At 39.4% G+C, this 22,749-nt stretch overlaps 2 protein-coding genes across 3 annotated transcripts; one reads left to right on the forward strand and one right to left on the reverse strand.

Annotated features, from left to right (window-relative positions):
* Positions 1–187: 187 nt before the first annotated feature.
* Positions 188–5,930, reverse strand: vgll4a (vestigial-like family member 4a). 2 transcript variants are annotated; one of them, XM_079358557.1, is made up of 6 exons: positions 5,771–5,930; positions 5,090–5,235; positions 4,170–4,332; positions 3,564–3,789; positions 3,075–3,189; positions 188–2,438 (listed from the first exon to the last, which is right to left on the reverse strand). In XM_079358557.1, exons 2-6 carry the CDS (start codon positions 5,169–5,171, stop codon positions 2,239–2,241), a joined length of 786 nt encoding a protein of 261 aa, XP_079214683.1. In that variant the 5' UTR covers positions 5,172–5,235; positions 5,771–5,930; the 3' UTR covers positions 188–2,238. The 2 variants fall into 2 exon arrangements, with proteins under 2 accessions (XP_079214683.1, XP_079214684.1); XM_079358558.1 differs by lacking the exon at positions 5,771–5,930 and adding an exon at positions 5,537–5,639.
* Positions 5,931–8,113: 2,183 nt separating this feature from the next.
* Positions 8,114–19,329, forward strand: syn2a (synapsin IIa). The gene is made up of 11 exons (XM_079358886.1): positions 8,114–8,681; positions 14,796–14,853; positions 14,950–15,041; positions 15,204–15,360; positions 15,495–15,584; positions 15,677–15,739; positions 15,962–16,104; positions 16,195–16,269; positions 16,466–16,568; positions 16,800–16,946; positions 17,135–19,329. The coding sequence occupies exons 1-11, from the start codon at positions 8,341–8,343 to the stop codon at positions 17,267–17,269; spliced, it is 1,404 nt and encodes a 467-aa protein (XP_079215012.1). The 5' UTR covers positions 8,114–8,340; the 3' UTR covers positions 17,270–19,329.
* Positions 19,330–22,749: the final 3,420 nt, after the last annotated feature.

The following is a 22,749-nucleotide window of genomic DNA, read 5'->3' on the forward strand; positions in this document are numbered from 1 at the left end:
TATGAGACCCAATATTGAAATTGTTTGTCATCATGCCCCCATGTGGAGATGATGCATTACAGCACCATTTAGGCAAAAAGTAATGTAAACGTTTTTTAAGTCGCATTTAATGTATTACACATTTTTAACTGCAAGTTTCAACTGCAGCATATCATGTTTCATTTAGCAAAAAGGATGACAGGTACCATTCAAGTGTTTGCATCTGTATGTTTATTTGAAAGAACTGGAGTACAAAACAGTGGCATTTTCTTGGAGAGACATTAAGAGAAAATAGAACACACGTTCCTTTTATTCTGTTTTTGTGAACACCTTAACATGACCTTTTCGCTAAACAGTCTTCGAGTTACAGGTAGTATTAATATAAAAATTAAATAAAACGGAAAAATACCCTTAACATTAAATTGATCAACTTGTGTCAAACAAGCCGATTTCTTGACAATCCCTAAATTCCACTACAGTATGAAAGAACGCTAAACAAACTCGTTAAAAGTGTTAATACAGAAGCCTTTCTGAAACTCAAATGATCAAAAGGACTGTCGTGTTCCTGCACTTTATTCATCAGCTGACAATTGAAGGAAGATAGCCGATGGCTGAAGATGAGCATCCACGCTGTATACCCAAACAACTCTTTAAAGAAACATCGTATCTGAGATCATTCCGCGCGGCGCAATGATGGTCTTATGAGTAAAATAAAATATAAAGACAAGATAGTGAATCTAACTAGTCAAAACAAATATAGAATATTAATAAAATGTTTGTTTTCACATACTGTTAAGTGACAAAAGAGACTAATTTCACAATACTGTAACTGAATCAGTGTTGACAAACTACTACTACTTTATCTAGATCGTTTTAGAAGGGTGAGAATCATTCAAATGAAATTTATCTGCACAAAATAAACTGTGACACACCAACACCATTTCTCTGTGAAGAAGACGAAGTCTGCAGGTCACGTAAGGATATCGCCTTGATTTAAAAAAAAAAAAAAAATGTGACAGATAAGTGTCAGGCAGTAATGGATTGTGTGAAGAGAATTAAGGACAATTTAGCGTGTGCTTCAAATCTTAGCTCAGGGGAAGATGTCTGCTTTGTCATTAAAGCATAAAGACAAAGTGTCGATCTCACAATCCAAGAACATTGTTTTCACCAGAATTTTTTTTAAAAACCAAACCATTAACTTGTTCAGTATAAATAAAGCTGCTGCTAACAGACTGTGCTACAGAAGGTCTAATTAAGTTATTTCAGACATGTGGAAAGTCGTAGCATCCAGCTCCACAGAGTAACAAAGCTAAAAGCCTTTTTCAACTGCATTCACACAGCCTTGCCAGAGGCTGCGATTTATAGATGGCTGCCAAGATGCACACCTACATACAGTAATGAAAACCGGATACAAAAAAATATATTGAGTACAACTGTACCAGCAGTGAATATTTTAAAAATGTTACGGATAAAAAATAAATTCTGAGTAAATATATAGTATAGAATAAGGTTTGTAATAGAACCCAGCTATTTGAAACATGCTTTCTGGTTAGACAAATCTACTACGATTGATATTAGTTAACTACGTAATCAGCCACAGTGAGCACACAAACGAGACACTCAACGTTTTTTTGGTTAACAGTGAATGAGTCCAGTTCAGTATCGTAAAAAAAGACGGATTAGTGTGGTGTCTTTACAGAGCTGGAGGACCACCAGACACTTTCATTTGTTCGTATTAAGGCAGGTAACCTGCTACCCTAAACTGTCAGAAACGTACAAAAACACAAGTTAAACCCAGCCGTCCTCTCCTGAAGAAATATGAAAGAGGTGCGAGTTAGCATGGGAACAATGAAGACCAGATTATGGCTTTTAGGCGCATGGGAAAGGGAGGCTATTTCTTTGGATATCAAAAGGAAGGTAAAATAAGACATGTGCTCCAAACAACCAAGCACTTTGTTGATTCCACAAGCAAAACATAATAAGATCTGTGATTGTACTACTTCCACGCCTAACATTGTAAAACCACCTCAGAGCAGTTTTTACTCCTCTGCGTCAAATTTTAAAGTACAAATCTGTGCTGATTGTTCAAATAGAAGGTGCACCTCAAGGTCCAAGAGGGAGCAGCCAATGTGAGCACCGTAGGTCTTCTGTCTTTCATGGCAAAGGGAAGTGGATGCTTGGCAAGAGTTGCAGTGGATAATTTCCACTCTCATATGCAAATACTAAAGGAAGTGATTGTAACACTGAGTCCACTCTGCCTCATGGATCTGCCTCTGGGGTTTGGTGATCCCCAGCCTTGGGTTTGAGTTGAAGCCAGGCATCCCCAAGCGCCTTGGCGAAGTGGTCATCCACTGAACCTGTGATGGACACCGAGTTGGACACGGGCTCTGCTTCTTTATAGTTTTTCCCAAGGCTGCGGCGGAAGTGCTCCTCAATCACTGGATCGTTTATAGTGTTTGCTAAAATAAAAGTGTTAGGAGTGGAAGGAAACCAGAGCCCAGTTATTACCAAGCATGTTCATAGCTGAAAGAAGACGTGCATGATGACTCAATCAAGTCAAGAGAAAAATCTGTGCCAGGATTCTATTTTTTCACTCCAACAAATGTTGAAGTCATTAAAGATAATTCATTTAAGACACAAAATACAAAAACAAATGACAGAACCATGACGGAAAGAGAGCACAAATGCTGCTTCTTTCATCAAGACTCCCTTTCAAAAAGTGTGGGTTGGAACAATTAAAGAAAATGGTAGTGAAAGTTTCAGGATAAAATCTTATAGATATAACGTTCACTTTGTCACCCAGGCAGAGTAAACAACATCTCTACCTCACAGGAGCAAAAATGTGATAGATAGTAGATGCCAACGTCATAATTATGTGAATGTTTTTGTCATTGTTGGATGTCTACCTTTTAAGAAGCAGATCACATCGCAACCACATCGCATCTTAGAAGGGATTATTCCTCAAACATTTCTGCGACCATTAATGAAACAATATGCAAGCATGATTCTTAGAGACTATTACTTTACAGATAGACTGGTGTAATGTAAACCCATTGTTTGACTGACTGGAAAGACAAGAAACATGAAAGGCTTACCATTGCCCTTCCTCTGGTCTGCGGGGGGGCTGGGAGAGCAGCCATTCATGTGGCAGTGTGATAGGTTACAATTCCGGTTGCTTGCAGGGGCACAGGTGATGACAGAGGGACGATTCTATAGGTGGAAGGGGAAAAAAAACATGTCAGCTTACACAGACAGATAGATAGATAGTCTCAACCTAAAGGATTTCCTCTGGTCAGAAACGTAAAGATAATCTGTTCTCATAGATTGTTTAATATATATGCCCAGAGCTGTTGTATTGATATCTGAAAAAGTCCTAAATGTACACCTGCTCTCTCTTTTGAGAGACAGTGTAGACAATGGATAGAGAATTTACTTGTGAAACAGTAAATGCATAAAGGAACAGTGTTTTGAGTCTACACTATCTGTCAGCATTGACACACGAGTACTAATTCTACATGTGATGATTTCAATGATTGTTTTGGGTGTATAGGAACTCTGCACTGTCTTGTTAGAAGTTGAACTACCTGCTGCCGCTCTGAAATCCCACTGATGACAGACCTCTCTCTGCTCCCACCTCCAGCATCATGGCTACTTTTGGTCAGAGCAAGAGGCTGATCAACAGCATAGCCAGAAATGGAAGCATACAGGTGGTTCCCATGGAGACCGTTGGAGGAGGAAGTAATGTGCTCCACAGGAGGGTGACTGAGGCTCCAGTGTTCATTACGGTTCTCTCCAGCAGAGGGGCGAGCCCTTAAGATAAAGAGAACAAACTGAACAACATATCCCACACAGCGTCTACTTTTTCAGACATAAGCGTACAACAACAGTCAATCTTGTGTCTACAACACCAAGACAGCGTAGGCTGGAGTCAGCGTGATTTTTCAGCTTGTTGACAGTTTTAGATGTGGACACTTCACAACCTAGAGGTCTATAACTGTATATTGTTTAGATCATGCTCTGGTTTTTTCTTTTCACAATAAATGACCAGACCATTTAATGCTTCTTGGTTTGACTGTTCTGAGAGTTGTTAAAAAAAACATTTCTTGTTCATTATGCACTGAGCACTACTTTGATAATGACAGAGCTGACTCAGTATGACATTTGTGTTAGAATTGTTGAAAGAAACTTACAGCTGCGTGGCAAACAATCTGCTCATTTTTGTCATGTGGTCATCATCACAGTTGATCCGATCGTCGATTTGTTCTTCCCCATACTTTCGTTTGCTTGGGCAGTGTGTAGGAGGCCCAGGTAGGTTGGACACGGTGGTGGGAAGAGAAGGGGTCCTGGATTCATCTTCGGAAAGTCATAAAAATCTTTTTAAATGACCATTGTTTTAACTCAACTACATTTATTACATAATGGATTTGAAAAAAAAAAAAAGTTTATCTATGTCAATTCACAACATGTACTTATTCTACAGTTTACTTTTAAGTCACAACGATGAGTCAGTTGTCTTCATAAATATGTAAAGATGATGAACAAGAGCTGTCATTAGAGATGGAATTACTTGTTAAAGGGTCAATTACAGATGAGGTTGTCAAGTACCTCATCTGTAATGTGTGTACAAAACTGCACGCTGCAGTCAAATCAGGAAATGTGTCTTGTTCACATTATTCTTACATTAAACATATGTGCGAGCGAACATGGCCTCCCAAAGATTATTAAAAAAAAAAACAAATAAAAAATAAATTCACATGGTCTCATGTAAAGGTATCTACCTTTTTTTAATGTATGGGTTTATCATGTTTTAAGAAATTTAAAGTATTATCTCGTTTCTTTTGAACACCCGTTGTAAAAATGAGGTTATGGCAGTATACTTTCTCAGTATATCTCTCTAAAAAACATGAACAAATCCATAGTGAAGATAACACTCAGCTGACAGTATCAACTGTTTATGAAACATGCGCACGCGGCTCTAAACATCAGAAAAGTCAACTTCAGACTCAAACTAATTCTTCTCCGACATGTTTATGTTAGCAAAACTGCACATGTTACTGTAACAAAGACGTCAAACTGATTTGTTATGAAGAGAGAAGAACGTAAAACTAACCTTCGTAGTGCAGTCTCCCGATGTTATTGTTCATCTTGTCCATGAACTGAGAGTTCAACAGGTCCATGCTAGTGAAGCGCATTTACACGCACAAGCTTGTTGCTAACATCGATGTTAGCAAGAGCTACCAGCAGGGGAACAAACAGCTGAAGAAAAGACACAGTGGTGAAATAAGTTAGTCAACACGGGAGGAATAATCACCATCATGTACCACTGTTATCTTAGCGTTGGAGGTTAGCAAGCTAACGATGGCGCTGACGTGAACGATTACTAAGTTAGCAGCTAACAATGTAGCATTAGCTAAAGGCTAAGATTAGGGCGAACAAAGTTAAACTATCTGCTCCTAATTACTTCTACTTTAAGCGTAGGATTAAAGACACGGTGTTTCTAGCGTTCACTCAAACAGTGAAACGCGTTTGTATAACTTCATAATTAAAATACTACTACCTTCGTGGCAGCAGCTTACATTAGCACACTCGCTAACCAACTTTAGCTGCGTATAGCAGAAACTAATGTTAGCCAGTCAGCTAGCTACTCCTCAACTTTGTTGTTACAAGTTTCCCAATAAAGTTATTAAAAGCAAAGAAACAGTCCGCTACACCAAGTCAGTCTAAACTTAAAGTTGAATTATTTTGAGTACTATAACATTTTTAAGTAACGATAACAATAGCTCTCACTTACTTGTCGATAAAATCTTTAGCTTTTTTTTTTTTTTTTACCACAACATCACCACGGCTAGTCCAGCTCGCCTTTACAAACGCACTTTCCCACCGTACTGTTCTCAAACAAAAGAGAGAGAGAGCGATCCTAGTGGACACAGAGAGAAAGGGATCTGCTCAGCTCACCTTTTAATGATCTAAAGCTGAATGTTTTTCATTTATATTCATTTCATATTTCATTTCATTTGTATCACACTTGAATTTGATTAAACCATGATGTTGACGTTTCCCCGTCAACCAACAAATAAATTAATTATGAGTCATTAGTTTGCTGCAGAAGTTGAAAAATACATCCTACCTTAAATATTCCTCGGGATTAATAAAGTATTCTCTCTCTCTCTCTCTCTCTCTCTCTCTCTCTCTCTCTCTCTCTCTCTCTCTCTCTCTCTCTCTCAAGACATCCAATGTCTTGCAATAATCGCATAACAGTGCCGAGGCTATACACCAACAACACAATGCAAGTAGTAGCCCATAAATTTCCTGAAGCACAGATATAATGCGTCACTCTCTCTGTACCATAAACAGTCAATGTTCAGTACTGTTTGACTTTCTTATTTTTAGAGAGGACTTGGCTGTTAAATTCAATGGTTCATGGTTTTGATGATCAGTACATTGCTTCCACCAGCAGATGGCACTCAACTACCAATGTAGAAGATTCTGTGCATTGTGCAGTTTTCTTAAGGCAACACGCAAGTGCACCTTTTCACAGTCTCTTTGGATGTGTTAAAGTCAAGAATTGCATCCTTATCTACCTGGATATCGAATGCATCATGCTGTAAATGATTGTTACAGTGAATTCAACATGCAGGATGCACAACAATATAAACCTCTTTTATATTAAAAACGTGAAAAATTGCCCCTGGGGGATTTACAATTCATTGAGCAAAAACATCCCCTGTAACAAGACCATATATCATGAAACAAAACACCCTTAGTTTAAATACCATAGTTTCCTAAAATTGTATATTCCTTTCAAGTATATACCGGCACAGCTACTGTAAAAACTACAATTTACAGAAAGAAAATGACAGTATTTAACAGAATATGAAATCCTGTATTTTCACTGAAATGCTAATCTCCGTAAATTAGCTTTGTAATTTTATTTTCCTGTCATTGTGAATATTGTATTCTCATGCTGATTTTGTTGTTGTTGGAATGCTTTAAAGATAGTATGTTTTTTGTTGTTGCAACATGTTCCGGTTCGAATTACTTATCAGACTTTTTTGTATTTTGACCCTAGTTAACTTAGAGCAGCATTAAAAAGTGGCCTCTCTCAGCCTGTCAGTGCAGTTTCAATCTCCCGGTGGCCGAGGGAGTAGAGATCCGCCTTTAACCAGTTGAGTAGATGACAACAGTCATCAAGCAGTTTGACCCTCAGGTTGCTCTGTGCTGAGAAATAAGGATTTCAATGAGTCTGTCATAAGGTGTATGCATCCTTAGATAGGTAGATTCAAACGGTGCAGCTCATTGGCCAGATTTGTTATGGCACTGCAAGTTGTTGATTTATTGATTTGTTTCTCATTTCTAAAATATCTGGTTTGTCATCTGCATGGACATGAAGGTCTGCAATGGTTTCATCATACAACCTCCATTCCTTCTTTATTCTGTTGATACAACAATTAATAGATGTACGGGCAACCTACTGGTATTTTAATGAAGAGTACCATTGACCTTTTTTTCTCAATATTTCAAAGTCAGTGGTGTTATAGTGACAAGTACTTTGAAAAAAAAAACAACATTTTTTTTATTATAGAAAAAAAATACATCTTTGTGCAGTCTTGAGCGTGTGGATTTGATGTGTATTGACGTGAATGTTTATGTGAAAATGTAAACGTGCATAGTGGTCAATTGTGCTACAACAAGAGGACAAATTGTGCCATTTTGTCTCAAAAACAGTGTTGTATGGCACATCTCTTAGACATCCATATTATGTTAAAGGGGTTTACGGCATGCATTTGTGGCTCAAGGGACTGCTACAGACGCCTTTCCCTCCATACAACATTGCTCCCCAGTCTTAACAGCCATTTTAGATTTCAATCCTGCATCTTACTTGTACTAAACAGCTCTGTATGGATAGAAAAAACAGCAGAAACAGAGGGAGCAGGAGTCAGGCAGTTATGATGTAGCACTCAGCATCCCCTCCAACACTTACACTGGAAACCCCTCTATTTAAAATGCTGTGGTTCAAAAAGCATGACGCCTGCGAGGAAGGAGAAAATGGGGGAGGGGAAGGGTAGGCAAACACACGAGTGAGAGAGTAGAGAGAGGAGAGGACGTGAGGAGGAAGGAGAGGCACAGGCAGAGGATCATTGAAATGGTTGAGGAGAGTGCAGTGATTGGCTGAGGGGGAGTGAAGCGTCATGGCTAGTGAGGGGGAGCTCTGAGGATGCTCCGCTGAACTGGGAGGGAATACATTCGCTGGGAGTTTGCATTGAGAGCTCAGCCATTACCAGCTGTAGAACAGGGACTCCTCTGCAGAATAATTTTCCACACCCAGAGCTTGTTGACTCTTCTGCTCTCTCTGTTGCAGCCATGAATTATCTGCGCCGGCGTCTCTCGGACAGCACTTTCATCTCCAACCTGCCCAATGGCTACATGACAGACCTCCAGAGGCCTGAGCAAGCTCAGCCTCCTCCACCTGCCACCACCACCCCTGCCAAGTCTCCAACAACCGGACCCTCATCTCCAGCTACATCCCCTGCACCAGAGAAAAAAACCCAGCCACCTCAGTCCACTGGAGCCGGGTTCTTCAGCTCCATCACCAACGTTGTGAAGCAGACAGCTGCCTCAGCAGGACTCGTGGAGCAGACCCAAGTCACGACACCTAAGAAGTTCAAGATTCTCCTGGTAATTGACGAACCACAACAGGAGTGGTAAGAGAATATGCTGCCTTCCTTAGTTTTAAACTTCATCTTGAATAATACATGGTCTATCTATTGATCTTTTTAATAGTTACCCCTTCTCATGATTCTGTTTGAATGTTGGGCTAAGAGGGAAATATGAAATTACACTACATCTGTATCCAGCACCCTGCAGATTTGAATGGGAACTGCTGCTGGGATTTGATGGTACAGCATGCCAGTCTTACCATAAAACAGACTGGTAGCCAGTACTTAGAGTAATATGGTCTATTGATTCTCAGCAGCAGCACCATCACATTAAAAGAAAGGGTTTTTTTATTGTCCTTTTACATGTACCGTAAGAAATGCTGTATTACCATTCACACCAAAAGAAGGATTAGAGCTACCGGTTAAAAATGGTGAATGGTAATGACAAGCACTTCGTAGTATTCTTCATAAATTTGACTTCCATAGGTGTGGTAGAAATAGGAAAATGCACATGGATGTATACTGCAGTGCTTTCATTTCATCAATGGGGTTTCCCCTCGCTCAGCGATCACATGACCACTCCTGCGCTAACATAGGGGATCATTTATGTTACTAAGCGCAGCCCATGTTGCATGCAGCTCCATTAGTGGTAATGTGGATTGGTAAGTAAAAACCTAAAGAAGAAGAGAATAGATAACATCAGTTGCATGGCTGTTTGTCTCCTCGTGCTGGGAGAAAGCGCCATTGTGTCATGAATAGGAAGTGAGAGCTCATGTTGATGTGCTGGGACACTGACAGTCAGTGTGTCCCTGGGGAATGTTACTCAAAGGTAGCAACAAGAATCTTTGTCAGTCTAGTCTTGAAAAGAATTATTTTGCACTGAATAAGTATGCACAAGGATCTTGGAGGATGCATCAATTGTCTGCATAGCTGAATTATTTTACACAGCAACGTGCACCGTCTGGACATTGTAGATTTTTCTGAAAAAGACATCCATTATTTTTCCAAAACAGAACTCTGTCATGTCTGTACAGTAGAAAGAAAACTACTTTCACCTCAGATGACTTACTCTCTTTGGGACATCGGGAGTCCAGAGTCAAAGATAGGTTTATTAATTTTCTCCATACACATTTTAAGATTTTGGTTGAAAATGTCTTTAAAACCTGACAGAAATTAATGATTTGTGTGCTCTGAAGAAAATACAAAGAAAATCACTCAGAAAATCTGTAGCAGTAAGTATTAAAACACGTCAACCACTGTCTGCCCTGTGGTACCAATTTGATGAAGGTAATTTGTCGCCTGTTCTGACGAATACTTAAAGGGATACTTCACCCATTTGCATGAAGCTTTGTATCATTAGAAACATGGTAGTAGTGTTGAATGGTCATGAATCCAGCCCTCATTTTGCCCTGAGACGAGAAAAATGTGTTTTTCTTTGCCTGGAAGTTTTCTTCATGTGATGTAATATGACGCTTTTTGCATCACATGAAGAAAACTTCCAGGCAAAGGAAAACATATTTTTCTTGTCTCAGGACAAAATGAGGGTTGAATTCACGACCATTCAACACTACTACCATGTTTCTAATGATACAAAGCTTCATGCAAATGGGTGAAGTATCCCTTTAAACAGACACATGAGATGGCCAATGTGGCTAGAGTTAATTGTACACTGTTAAAAATACATATACCGCAAAATCTATCTGTATCTTGTGAGGAAAAAAACCCCAACAAAACACACAAATGAACACAAATATCGTGACATCAGCGTGTCAATTTCAGGTAGCTCTGCAGGACTGGCATTTATATAATAGAAGCCTGGATCAATGTTAATAAGATCAGAGCTTGTCACAGGGATGGATGCCAGCCTTGTTCCACATTCATTATGATTGGAAAGGAAGCAGCTTGTTTTGGAATAAATATTACAGTCTAATGTACCAATATACAAACACTGCTGGCAGATAAAGACCATTTTAAGCATTAAACTGAAACCCTGACATTCACCGAAAGGTCATACTAATTGAGAATATTGAGCATGTTGGGGCTTGGAGTACGATAATGTCCGCACTCCACTATTCTCACAGTTGGCATTTGACGAGAGACGATATTAAGATGTTTCCCTGCGTTTGATAAGAAAAAAAAAAAAAAAAAATGTCAAGTGGGCTTCTGCTTTGAAATGATTACCATTGCCTCATAGATGATTTAATATAATGTGTGTTATGAGGTTTCTTTCGACATGGATCTGGGCAATGTTTACCATCAGTCCGGAGCTTTTAACACCTCTTTCAAAGGCTTTACTCCCGCTAAGTGCTGCATCTATTTTTCATGGCTGCTCAATACCACTGAGCAGGGAGGTGTTCATGTTTGGTTTCTGTTGGTAAGGTTGATGAGAGCCTTTCACCTGGTTGTTGTTCATCACTATGGCAGTAGTATTCCTCCTTGATATGGTGCATGTCTGCCTCTTTCAGCGCCCTGTTGCTTTAACTGTAAATGTTTATGTGGTTACAATGTGTGAAATCAGGTAAAATGGTACTGTTTGGACTTCTAACTATGATAAAGAGGAATGAATACCATTTCAAGGTAGCGTTAGAGAGGACTGTGGCTTAAATGTAATGAAGTGTGTGCAATATTCTCTGTAATGTTTCACACCTTCTTCTTCGGTCTTGTATGTATAACATTGGCTGTTTCAGGATTTCTCTCTGCAAGCTGCACTGTCAACCAGACATGGTGACCCGTAGATACTCGTACTCAGAATGAAATCAGGACAAGAGTCCTCGAGACTAATTGCATCTGGCAGAAGGTTCGCCCATCAGCATCTACTCATCGGACTTAATCTCGGATGGTTTATGCACACACAGACCGCATGACTGTGTGTCTGTGTGTGAAATACATTCTTAATGGTGATGATACCTATGGTTGTGTACAGTTCTGTCCTCTTACTTTTGTACCATGGATTTTATTATTAGGAGAAAAAAAATACATTTTATAGGTTGAACCTTGGATACTACAAAAAAATGTAAACACTGACGGCTCATACTTTTTCGAAAATAATGACTGTCAAAACAAATGTTTCTCATCTTTTTCATGAGCCTTTATATACCAGAGCTAGAAACAAATCATTAAACTATGGAGTCCTGCTCAAGACAGAAGCATAACTATTTCACATAAATGGACAAACAACAGACTATTGCATATTTTTGATGTAATTCAGCAGCATTAATCAACAAGACGTGTCAAATAATCCTTCATCCCACTATTGCAGTCGTCCTAATAAGATCATTTTCTAGTTTACGGCGACCCTGGAGGTCAGCGCAAGCAGAAGGAGAGAACAATCAAGCAATAAAAGCACTCTAGACAGAGCGAGTTTGAGTCTTCTTAAAAGTGTACGAAGAAGACAAGAGTAAATAGTTGTAGAGATTGATATAAATGAGGCCATTGTTGTGCAACAGGTTGTTTTAGGCAGAATAATTCCCTGTACATCGTCAAATATGTGCTGATGAAATCACAGAAACTGTCAGGCTTAGATCCAATGTAGAGACAGAAGCTCGCTACACTCTGTGTGTTTTCCTGATAGATGAAGCTGCCAGTCATCTGCAGAGGTTAGTTTTGTTCCAGGAACGCCATGCTATATATATTACTCCTATATGACAGGAGGAGCAGATGTTCCACAGTCTTACTTATCTGACTAATAGCGCTGCCTACTCATTCTCTCTGTCTAGATTTCAAGCAAAGAGGCTTACGCTGCTTTTTATTCTGCCACTTAATGTTCAAAACTACAAAAATACCGAGGGGACTGTTTAAACTGGATCCAGAATAGGAAGCTGAATAGGGAGCTTAACCTTGATCAGACATTACCCCTATGTGAGCGTGAATGTTAAGCAGGCTAAGTGATGAGACATTAAAATTCAGCAAGGGCTCCCGCTCACCAAGCTTGGGGGTGAATCATCGAAATGGATAGTTTTCCTCACAGCAATGTGTAATTTGGCAGTAGTTTGTCTTTGCAAGCATTAATAAAGTCTCATTGGCTGTGTTTTCATTCTTGTTCTTTAAAATTCAACCAAGAAACATATTGTCAATCTTCTATGGGGTTTTTTTATTACCTTGTTTGTCATTCTACTCAGAGGACCCGTATTGATTTCTACAAATGAATGATTATATTTGAAACATCTGTGATCATACTCCTGGCTCTCTCTTTCTCAATGAGCATCTGCAGGCTCTGTGCCCAGTCTGAAGGCCAGTCTGTGAGTCAAGGGCAGAATTATCTCTCTTATAGAGCAATAAATAAATAAAGCAGCTTGTAAACACTACATTCTTATTGGACCCTTCACCACCAGAAGCGCACGCCCACTGCAGGTTTAGTGAGTACGTATATACTGCTTGTGCCTACACTTCAATGGAAATGGTTGTTATGGAAAAGTTGACAGACAGAAAGCAGGCCAACTCCTTGTCTGCAGGTGAAAGCCAACCCAAGGTTCGCCCTCAATTTAGAAACAAACTTTATCTGCTTGGCGATTCACCTCCCTATGATTATACATGTTCTTCTTTCACACTACGTCCACATCCACAATATTTACCTGGTTGAATGGCGCCCAATTGCTGAATTGAATCCAATCCCAAACTCACCTGTGAGCTGCCATTGGCTTGGGGACATACATCCGCTCTCCACCAAGAAACATCCAAAGTCAACCCAAACAATAAAATACAGTATAGAGTACATGGTCTCTTTATGGAGGGCTATGAGTGATGGCTGAAAGGCTTTACTTTTGTAAAAGTCTATATTTTAATTTTCAGGAAAAAACTACTGACTCTATGTTAAACACAGAACAAGCTGTGATTTTAACCAGAGGAGCTAGTCACTGTGAGCTGACTAAAAAAGCATATTATTGTACTGTGATGGACGATCAACTCTCAGTATGTGGCCCAGGGATCATTTCACAGATTAAACACAAGAATAATAGTGTGTTTGCGCCACACAGCCTTTCAATGCTGACAGGGATTAAGACAGAAAACACTAAATAGAATCAGAGGTTTGCCTTTTTCACGCCTCGTCTCTGTTTTCATGTCTAGGGCCCTGTTTTGAAAACACTCTCAATCTACAGGACGTTGGCAACGAGCATTTATCACTGCACAGAGACAGCTTTTTATTTCCCCAGATATATGAGCTGGGATTCATTTTAAACTGTTTGTTTTTCTTCACAACCAAATCCATCCCCATGCTCTGATTAGATTAGGGATGAATTGTTCAGCTTTACCTTCTCAACTAATATACAGGGACTGAAGGTTATATGACAGCAGGGAGATACAAACTAAGTGGAAGAGAAAGGGAATTCTCCACAACATGAGCGCAAAATAGAATTACTGAAACGCATACCTTCATCAATCCCTGTTTGAATACGAGCCTTTTTATTTCCCCACTAGTTGACTGCAGTACACATCTCCGTTCAGCCTCGAGAATAAAACCTCCCTTACACTAATTTATGGAGAAAGAAGGAAAAGGTCCCATTCTGGGCCTCCCCATGAGTATTGATTGACTGGAGATCTCCCCTGTACTCTCTACTGTCAAAGCTTATGTTGCCAGGTTCAGTCCCTGTACATCAGTTAAGAGAAGATTATAGCTATCGAACAATCAGTTTAAAACCAAGAGTCGCTGTGTAGCTTCTGAAGTTTTCAGGTCTGAGTGCTGTCAGATCCATGTTGAGCTTAAATCCTGGGGAGACCCTGGACCAGCAGATGTGGTTTTGATTTGAGCCTTGGAACAACAAAGAGTCTGAAAAATGCCTAATCACTCTTCATTTCAGGTGTATCTTTGTTCCCCATTTAAATGGATTCAGTCGGCACGTTAAACATACTACCTCGCTGTGTTATCCCGATAAGGTGGAAAGAACTGCTAAATTACACTTTTTATTTGCTGTGGTGAGTTGCCATGACAATAGACAGCCTTAAAAGTGTTGTTATGTTTTATCTCTATTGTTGCCAGATTGACACAAATAAGTGTTATTTGGCTGTGTTCTACTCTGTGCTGCCGACATTCAACAAAGAGGGTATTGAATATTTCTCATGATTTTGGTGTTGATTGTTTTTTCGTGCTGGGAATAGGAAGTTGTTAGCACATGTAAAGTAAAAAAAAAAAAAAAAAAATCTCTGTTTTTCTGTTTTGATCAGGGCAAAATTATTCCGTGGAAAGAAGATTCTTGGAGATTATGACATTAAAGTGGAACAGGTAGGTTTTTTTGTTGTCATTTTAAGTTCTGGTGTAAACTAGAAGAGCGCTGTTGAAGCACTCTGTCCTCATGTGGCCTTTAATTTAACTCCTCAGGCCGAATTCAATGAGATCAATGTTGTGGCTCACGCCAACGGGACCTGCAACGTTAACATGCAAGTTCTCCGAAATGGCACCAAGGTGATGAGGTGAGAGACAAACACAGACACACGGACACGTCAGTGAAGACAGGAAAGCAGAAAGCCTTCATGACTGCCAGATCCATGTGCACTTTTATAAACACATTAGAATTATTTTTATTTTGCTGTGCAGATTTTTGTCACATATCTGCTATATTTTTTATCTCCTAGGTCGTTCAAGCCAGACTTTGTTCTCATTCGCCAACATGCGTTCAGTATGACCCAGAATGAGGATTTTCGCAACCTGATCATTGGTCTGCAGTACGGAGGTGTCCCGAGCATCAACTCCCTCGAGTCCATCTACAACCTGTGTGACAAGCCTTGGGCGGTAAGCCCTCAGCAGCAGGGGAGATCTGTAGAGGAGAAAGAGAAGAAAATGATTGATTGATGTTTTCTCAGTAATTTACTCCGTGAAGCAATCAATAAATTGTGTTAAATTAGTTTAACTTTTTGTTTGTCCAGTTTGCCCAGTTAATCAACACTCACAGGAAGCTTGGCGCTGAGAAGTTCCCTCTGATTGAGCAGACATTTTACCCAAACTACAAGGAAATGGTGACTATCTTTGCATCAACCACTTTCTACTGCAACAAAGTTAATGTCAGAATTTGACTGACTCGAATAAAAACAACTCTTTCTTATTTCAGGTAAGCATGCCATCGTTCCCTGTTGTCGTGAAGATCGGACATGCCCACTCTGGCATCGGAAAGGTATAAAAAGTGCATCATTTTGGTAAAAATTCTGCTTGAGACCATTCGAAACAATCCGAGTATTTTCAAAATAATTCTTGTTGTTCCTTAGACTTAGACTTTTTATTTTATTGTCCCCGAGGGGAAATTCTTTTTCACCAACAAGCAGACATCAATGAAGTACCACGTTCTATTTTAAATACTATGCCCGGTCCTGCCTCACATCTGTTTATCTGTGTACAGGTGAAGGTGGACAATCACAGTAAGTTCCAGGACATAGCCAGTGTTGTGGCTCTCACGCAGACGTACACCACCACAGAACCGCTTATTGACTCCAAATACGACATCAGAATCCAGAAGATTGGCACTGACTACAAGGCTTACATGTATGTATAAAAACACTTAATCACTCCAACTTAACAAGCGGGTGAGAAATGTAATTGTGAATTGTAATTTGGTTGGATTTCACACTTTAGGAGAACATCTATATCTGGCAACTGGAAGACCAATACTGGCTCAGCTATGCTTGAACAGGTGGCTATGACTGAAAGGTATGTGTTCACTATTAGTCCTCAATACAAAATCAAATGTTTCTTTTTTTTTTATGGCGTTTTCGATCAATTTGATCATAAAATCTGTTTATTTCATACCTTGTACAGTAGAAGTGAGCCCAGGTGATCATCAGAGTGTGCTGCAGCTATGCAATCTGCTGCTGCTTGTGAGTCACATGTTGATTGTTTTGTTCAGGTACAAGCTGTGGGTGGACACATGCTCAGAGATTTTTGGGGGTCTGCAAATTTGTGCAGTCAAAGCTATCCATGGGAAAGATGGCAAAGATTACATCACAGAGGTAGGAATCGAGGAGAATCCGTTTTGAAAGTTGAATTTCATAATAATGTCCGTTACATACTAAATATAAATGTTAAGTAAAAGTACAAATGCTGCCAAGTCCGTCACGGGGAGTATGTATCATCCATATTAAATGGGGCATATATTATATAAAGAAAGGTTCACATGAGGCAGAGTGCTGTTGACACCCTCTCTCTCTCTTTCTCTCTCTGATGTCGTCCATGTGCCGTAGGTGGTGGGCTCTGCTATGCCCTTGGTAGGGGAGCACCAGGCCGAGGACAGGCAGCTCATCGCTGACATGGTGCTGGTAGAAATGAACCAATCAGCAGAGAGGGACACAAATGCTCCCCAGAGACCCACCACCATACAGCCATCCCAGGTGAAGGAACTTTCTGTAGGCTTTTACTAATTGGTGGTTATAATGTTGATATCCTATTTGTGATTGTGCATGTTATGTACACCTGTGTATTTAAAGGATCTACCTGTTTTAGAACTCACTCACCACAAGAATAATAAAAAAAAAACCATCTTGTTCTTGCTGAATCAGTTGTTTCTTTGTCTCTACAGGGAGCTGGCCAGAAGGGAGAGGTTGTCGGTGAACCTACTAAAAACGGTGCCGGACGCCCGCCTCAAGGTTGTCTGCAGTACATTCTCGACTGTAATGGCGTTGCAGTGGGTCCAAAACCAGTCCAGGCCAACTGAGTCACCCTAGAAAAAAAGGGGGGCGGTCTCAGAGTCAAGGAAACAAAGGTGTACCTTAGCTGAACACAAGCGCAGACAAGTGTATGGATGCCAACAGCCAAAATCAGATCTCGGTGACGTGAGCTTGGTACAGCTGAGTGCTGGCCTGGACTGTGTTTTTAACTCTATGCAGTGTCAAAATGTACTGTCTACTTGTTGACCTGTTGATTTGTGTGCTTGTATTGGTCACCTGAGTTTCAGTAGTAGCTGTGTTTCTTTTTTTGTATTCTTTGGGGCTGTTGTTGATGATGTAAAAGCAGATTGTGCCTACACTGAGTCCAGTGCTGCTCCGTGCTCCCTGTTTGACCCAACTATGACTCCTTTTGTTTGCCCCCTACCCTCTTTCCGTTTTCTATTTTGGTGTGTACCTTTAGATATTGTTCAAACTGTGGACTATTGTGCAGTTTGAAGTTTGTGTATATCTCGATAGGTATTCAGTATGTGAGTGTGTATGGCTGTAGTGGTGATTATTTTCATACTTCTACTAATAGATATATTTATTTTTGTTTGCATGATTGAAACAAAGGCAGGTGTAAGTCAGTTGTTAATGTCTGATTCGCAGGGATGTTCATGTAACATCCCTGTTTTACCCAAGCTGTGTTCCCCGTGATTCATGCATTGTGAATGTGTCAGAAGAAATACATATAATATAGGCTCCTATGGTTACATGAACTTATTAACATACATTCATAACCATACATAACCCTGCAAACACACACAGTACACACATTCAGTATGTGCCCTTTGTTAAAGTTTTTTTTTTTGTCTTTAATGTTGCCATCACAAGAAAAGAGATTATTTAGAGTGATCTTAGGCTACTTATAGATAGAGATATAATAAATAAAATAGCTTAACCTCAGATTTTATCATATATAATGCTGTTCAGGTGTGCAAACACAATTTAAATATATATGTATCATTTTTAACCAAAGAATAAATCTACTTTGAATCAGTCTTTGCACTCCAGTATCCCACATTGTAAATATCAACAGGGGAACTGCAGTAGTCACGTGTGTGTGATTTCTTCAGAGAACAGCGCTCCAAGATGGTGATTATGTTTTCAAACAGCCTGTTGTAAATTACACACCAGAGAATGGACGCTGTATTCCAAATGTTGTCTTTTTGTGTCACTCGACATTACAGCTGATAGGGAAAAAGTATATAATATATTATCATGCCAGATATAAACTCCCCCCCCCCACCCCATTCCTCCATGCTGCCCTCACACTGGATATCAGCTATCGTGGTGGTGTTGCCATGACAACAATACAAGTGCTCTGAGTTTTCATGTGGACTGTGTTACTGCCATACAAAAATTCAACACGTTTACGCGGATCACACTCTTCCAGTGAGCTGATGGAAAGTGCAAAGTCATTGTTTTGTTTTTTCTTTACTTCCGAGTAATTTATTTTATTTTTCAAATCAGATCTTCCATCAAATGAATTCAAAAAGCTATAGTCATCCAGACATTGACCTGTTTACACATGTTGTCACACTAACGTCACAATCACTTTCTTGTCGTTGAGTGGCTTTTGTCATGGCCATTCCCTTTTATCTGAAACCCCCCAAAAAACAGCATCAAGATCTTTTCAGCAAGCTCTGTGAATCCTTCTTTCCCATCTTGTATAAAGTGCCATTTTATCTGTGAGTGTATCCTTGTTAAAGCCATGCCTGAGGCTATATGGATGTGTTGTTCTGTTTTAAAAGAGACACGCCGAGCTACTTTATTTCCCAAAGCGAGGGACATGCAGAGGTACCCCAGTCTGTAATATCTGCATGATGTGGTTCAGTGATGGTGATTGAATATTTGACAAATTGCGATGTTGTTTGGCCATTGTATTACGGTATAAAGTATATGTTCAGAACAACAGGACTGTAACCATTAAGGGCCATGATAACTTGCTAAATATATGTACTTTAAATCCGGTGTCAGACTGTTTAAATTATGATCAGAATATAATATAAAAATCTATTATGGATATTTCCCCTCTGTCACTGGCAATAAAGCTTCCTTTGCAATATATTTGTTTGGAGTGTTCTCATGTGTATGTTGTGAAAATTACTATTAAAAAACAAAACAATCATGCTCAATAATTTCACATATCAGAGAGGAGGCCGTACCAAAAGTTAGCTTTAGGATACACACACTCACACTCTCTCTCTCCTGCACACACTCCATGGCTTCCAATGCATGAATTGTTAACTGTGTTTGTGTTCAAGATAATTGCATTGTGTTGATGTATTCCTTCAGCTTGATTTGGTGACTTTATTTTGCAGTGTCTGTCTTACACGTTCAATTGATCAATAAAAAGAGCTTTGAGAAAATGTAAAACTAAACAAAAAACGAGGGTAACATTTTACACTGTGTGTCATCATCATCCTGTCTTTGTATGCTGTCAGAGTATCATGTGCTGCTGAAACACCTGAACCTAAAGGGTAAAAATTGTGTAGAGAATGCAAAGAAAAACTGGGATATGTAGCTTTGCTTTTGAGTGTTGAAATAAGGATTGTATTTGAGAAGGTTAAGCAGAGTATGATCAACACACTTACAAACAGACTAGAGCCTACATACACTGTGGCCACTTCATACACCTCAGTGGTTACATCAGCTCTATGTGTGGTTAGTAAATACAAATGTAAATAAACAGTATACTTAAGTTGAGGGTACTGTTAAAGGTTAAATGTGGTGACTATGTGATACTGAGAGCTTTCTCTTTAAGAACATTACCATGATGAAAATGTAAAAATCAATCCCCTAACTTAAGTACAATGTACCTTAAAACTGCTGCATTAGTTGGAGAACAAGCTGTATAATAACTTATACACACAGTCAACATTCTTTTGTCTTCCAGTGGCTTCCAGGCCCTGATCAGCGCTTTTCTCTGAAATACACCTTTTACCACATGACCAGAGAAGACAGAGAAGACTGAGACCACCCGCAGTTTGAAGCCCCTATCTCTGCACTGAATAAAGAAGCTTTAGTGTGATTGCCGTACTTGTTTGCACACGGTGTATAAATAATGTTTTATCAATGACATGATATGCACCAAGCGTGAAAGAGAGACGAGAATGATTATTTCGTAATTCTACTGCTTATACCAACATGTAGCTTTTAGTCTTTGCTTTCTTTAATTCATGTGAAACCCTCTAAGGCTGAGACAATCAATAATAATAATATGTTTAATGTGCACTGTGTGATTATCTTCAGTAAACACTGTCTTAGAAGTAGTGTGTTTGTTGTTGTTTGGATTATCCCCTCTTTTATTCCTGTTACTCAATACAATCATTTTAAGTCTAGATTCATGGAGTCCTTGCGAACCCTCCTGTACAAGCGCAGGAGGTGAACTTGGAATTACATTTTGTTCTCACACCTTCTATTCATTAACTTTTGAGTTCTAACACAGATAAGATGTTTGCTTCATTAATTTGGTACATGTGTTTTTAAAAAAGATCTCCTTCTAATTCAGTTCTGTTGTTCAGTGTTGTCGTGATGGATGAATAAGTGCCATAGCTGCCGCTCTAGGCTCTACCGCGAGCAAACATCGCTGCTACTGTATGTCTCATGTACTGGAATCAGACGACAGCAGGTAAGACCATCACATCTTTTATTTTTTTCCCGAGAAGGCAAAGCAAGGCAGCTTTATTTACATAGCACATATCAAACACCTTTCCAAGTCTTAGGACATTGCTGCAGCTGATTCATGTTTTCTGTCTAAACAAACATTAGCAAACATCCTTCTCTGGACAAAAATGATGCTCAGCATTATGCATTTGTTTGGCTTCCAGATGGTGCTGATGCTTTTGCCCTATAACAAGCCGCCAGGTCTGGCCTGGTAAAAGTCACTGAAAAACTAAGGTGGAATTACTCCTGGGCCCTGAAGCTCCAGCTGAGGAGCTTCCGTCGAGACTCTTTCCAGCTGTCTGCCAATCTGCTGCGCAACATAAACTACTTGTGCCCTATATGGGGGCACTGAGCACAGGCCATCTGCTGAAAAACACAGTGCAAGAGGATCCATCCACATTATTAAGGAGGATTTAAGGTGCAGAGAGGTAAACATAGATATCCATGATTGGCATGTATAGTCATGCAGCTTTTAAATATTATTATAAAAAAGCAAAGCTTTTTTTTTTTTACATCATTATAAACATGTCATACAGAACTTTGTGGTGCCATCTAGTGGTGAAGTAGGGACAAAAAGACCTAAACACTGTCCGTCTCATACTGTAGGTCTGTCTTATGCGATTACACAATTAGATGTGTGCACTGATTAAGTTTGCCCTTACCTGTCAAAAAATGAAAACAAGCATTTTAAAAACAGTCTTATGAAACATTGTTTTTAGGATTTGTTTCATGTTTTCTAATCCGTAGTTAAGGCATGATATAAAAATGTGACCTTATCTTGTAGGCCCATGAGAAAATAGCAAACATACAATAGTCAAATTGATGGGTTTTTATGACCAGACGGAGGCTAAACTAGAGAGAGGCAACAGCTTTCTGTCGAGCACTGTTATACAAATAGAAGATCTGATATTTTTAATGCAGAAAATTAGACTGAAGTTGTTTGTTATCCACATTAGCTATTGGCTAGAAATAAAAAATCCCTTTCCTTTCGGTGTTTTTTGTCAGAGTACAGAGTTTGTCATGAATACAATGTCATGGTGTTTAAACTGGGTTGTTCTTGTTACTGTTACTTTATAAATCCACCACTACTTTTTAGACACTAATGACGTGACACGTTAACACAACTACATTTAACAGTGCAATCAGTAATAAACTTTAAGAACAATTTGCATCATAAACGTGTCAAGCTTATGGAACAACCACCTATTATTATCTTACTGTTTCTGTAGAATATTTTTGCATTATTATTTTCTTTTTTTACCTTTTCCAGCCTAATGATCCCCTCAGGAAGCCTCAGAGATATTATTAATCTGCAGGACAATTCATTTTATGTGTGATTCTGTTTACCGTTAAAACAAACTGGTTTTCGTTTGATGTTTTTTCCACTGCAACTAATACAACACTGCAGTCAAAGTGGAGGGACACCCACTAGGTGGAGCTACAGTAGGATGTGGATGTAGTGTGTTTGTCAGAAATAGAACACATAAACACATAAAACAAAACTGCTGTAAAACTAGACGTCTAGCGGTCAGCCAATGGTGAAGCTCTTATTGTCCAGCTCTTTTTTGTAAAGAGCCCATTTTTCCCCTCTAAAGAGGCCTATGATTTAAAAAGATGGAGTCCTACAGGACTATCTGTCATTGAAAAACATTTGAGAAAATCTACACTCAATATTTAGGTCACAAAAAATGTTCATTTATTTACTATAAACCTGCTCTAAGGAGCGAACAAGTAAAGCAGCCCGGTTCAGCAGGATTTACACGTTGGATGTTTACACTTAAACAAAATAGAACTGTCCTCTCTTTCCACCACGTCCTCC

Source organism: Symphodus melops, assembly GCF_947650265.1.
Source record: "Symphodus melops genome assembly, chromosome: 13".
Taxonomy (NCBI): domain Eukaryota; kingdom Metazoa; phylum Chordata; class Actinopteri; order Labriformes; family Labridae; genus Symphodus; species Symphodus melops.

Excerpts from the sequence above, each read along its gene's own strand:
- vgll4a (XM_079358557.1), bottom strand. The coding sequence starts at position 5,171 with ATGCGCTTCACTAGCATGGACCTGTTGAACTCTCAGTTCATGGACAAG. Across the intron at positions 3,790-4,169 it reads AGATTGTTTGCCACGCAGCT|GGCTCGCCCCTCTGCTGGAG; the intron begins GTAAGTTTCTTT and ends CTTTATCTTAAG. Across the intron at positions 2,439-3,074 it reads AGACCAGAGGAAGGGCAATG|CAAACACTATAAACGATCCA; the intron begins GTAAGCCTTTCA and ends CTTTTATTTTAG.
- syn2a (XM_079358886.1), top strand. The coding sequence starts at position 8,341 with ATGAATTATCTGCGCCGGCGTCTCTCGGACAGCACTTTCATCTCCAAC. Across the intron at positions 8,682-14,795 it reads GACGAACCACAACAGGAGTG|GGCAAAATTATTCCGTGGAA; the intron begins GTAAGAGAATAT and ends TGTTTTGATCAG. Across the intron at positions 15,740-15,961 it reads CCCACTCTGGCATCGGAAAG|GTGAAGGTGGACAATCACAG; the intron begins GTATAAAAAGTG and ends ATCTGTGTACAG.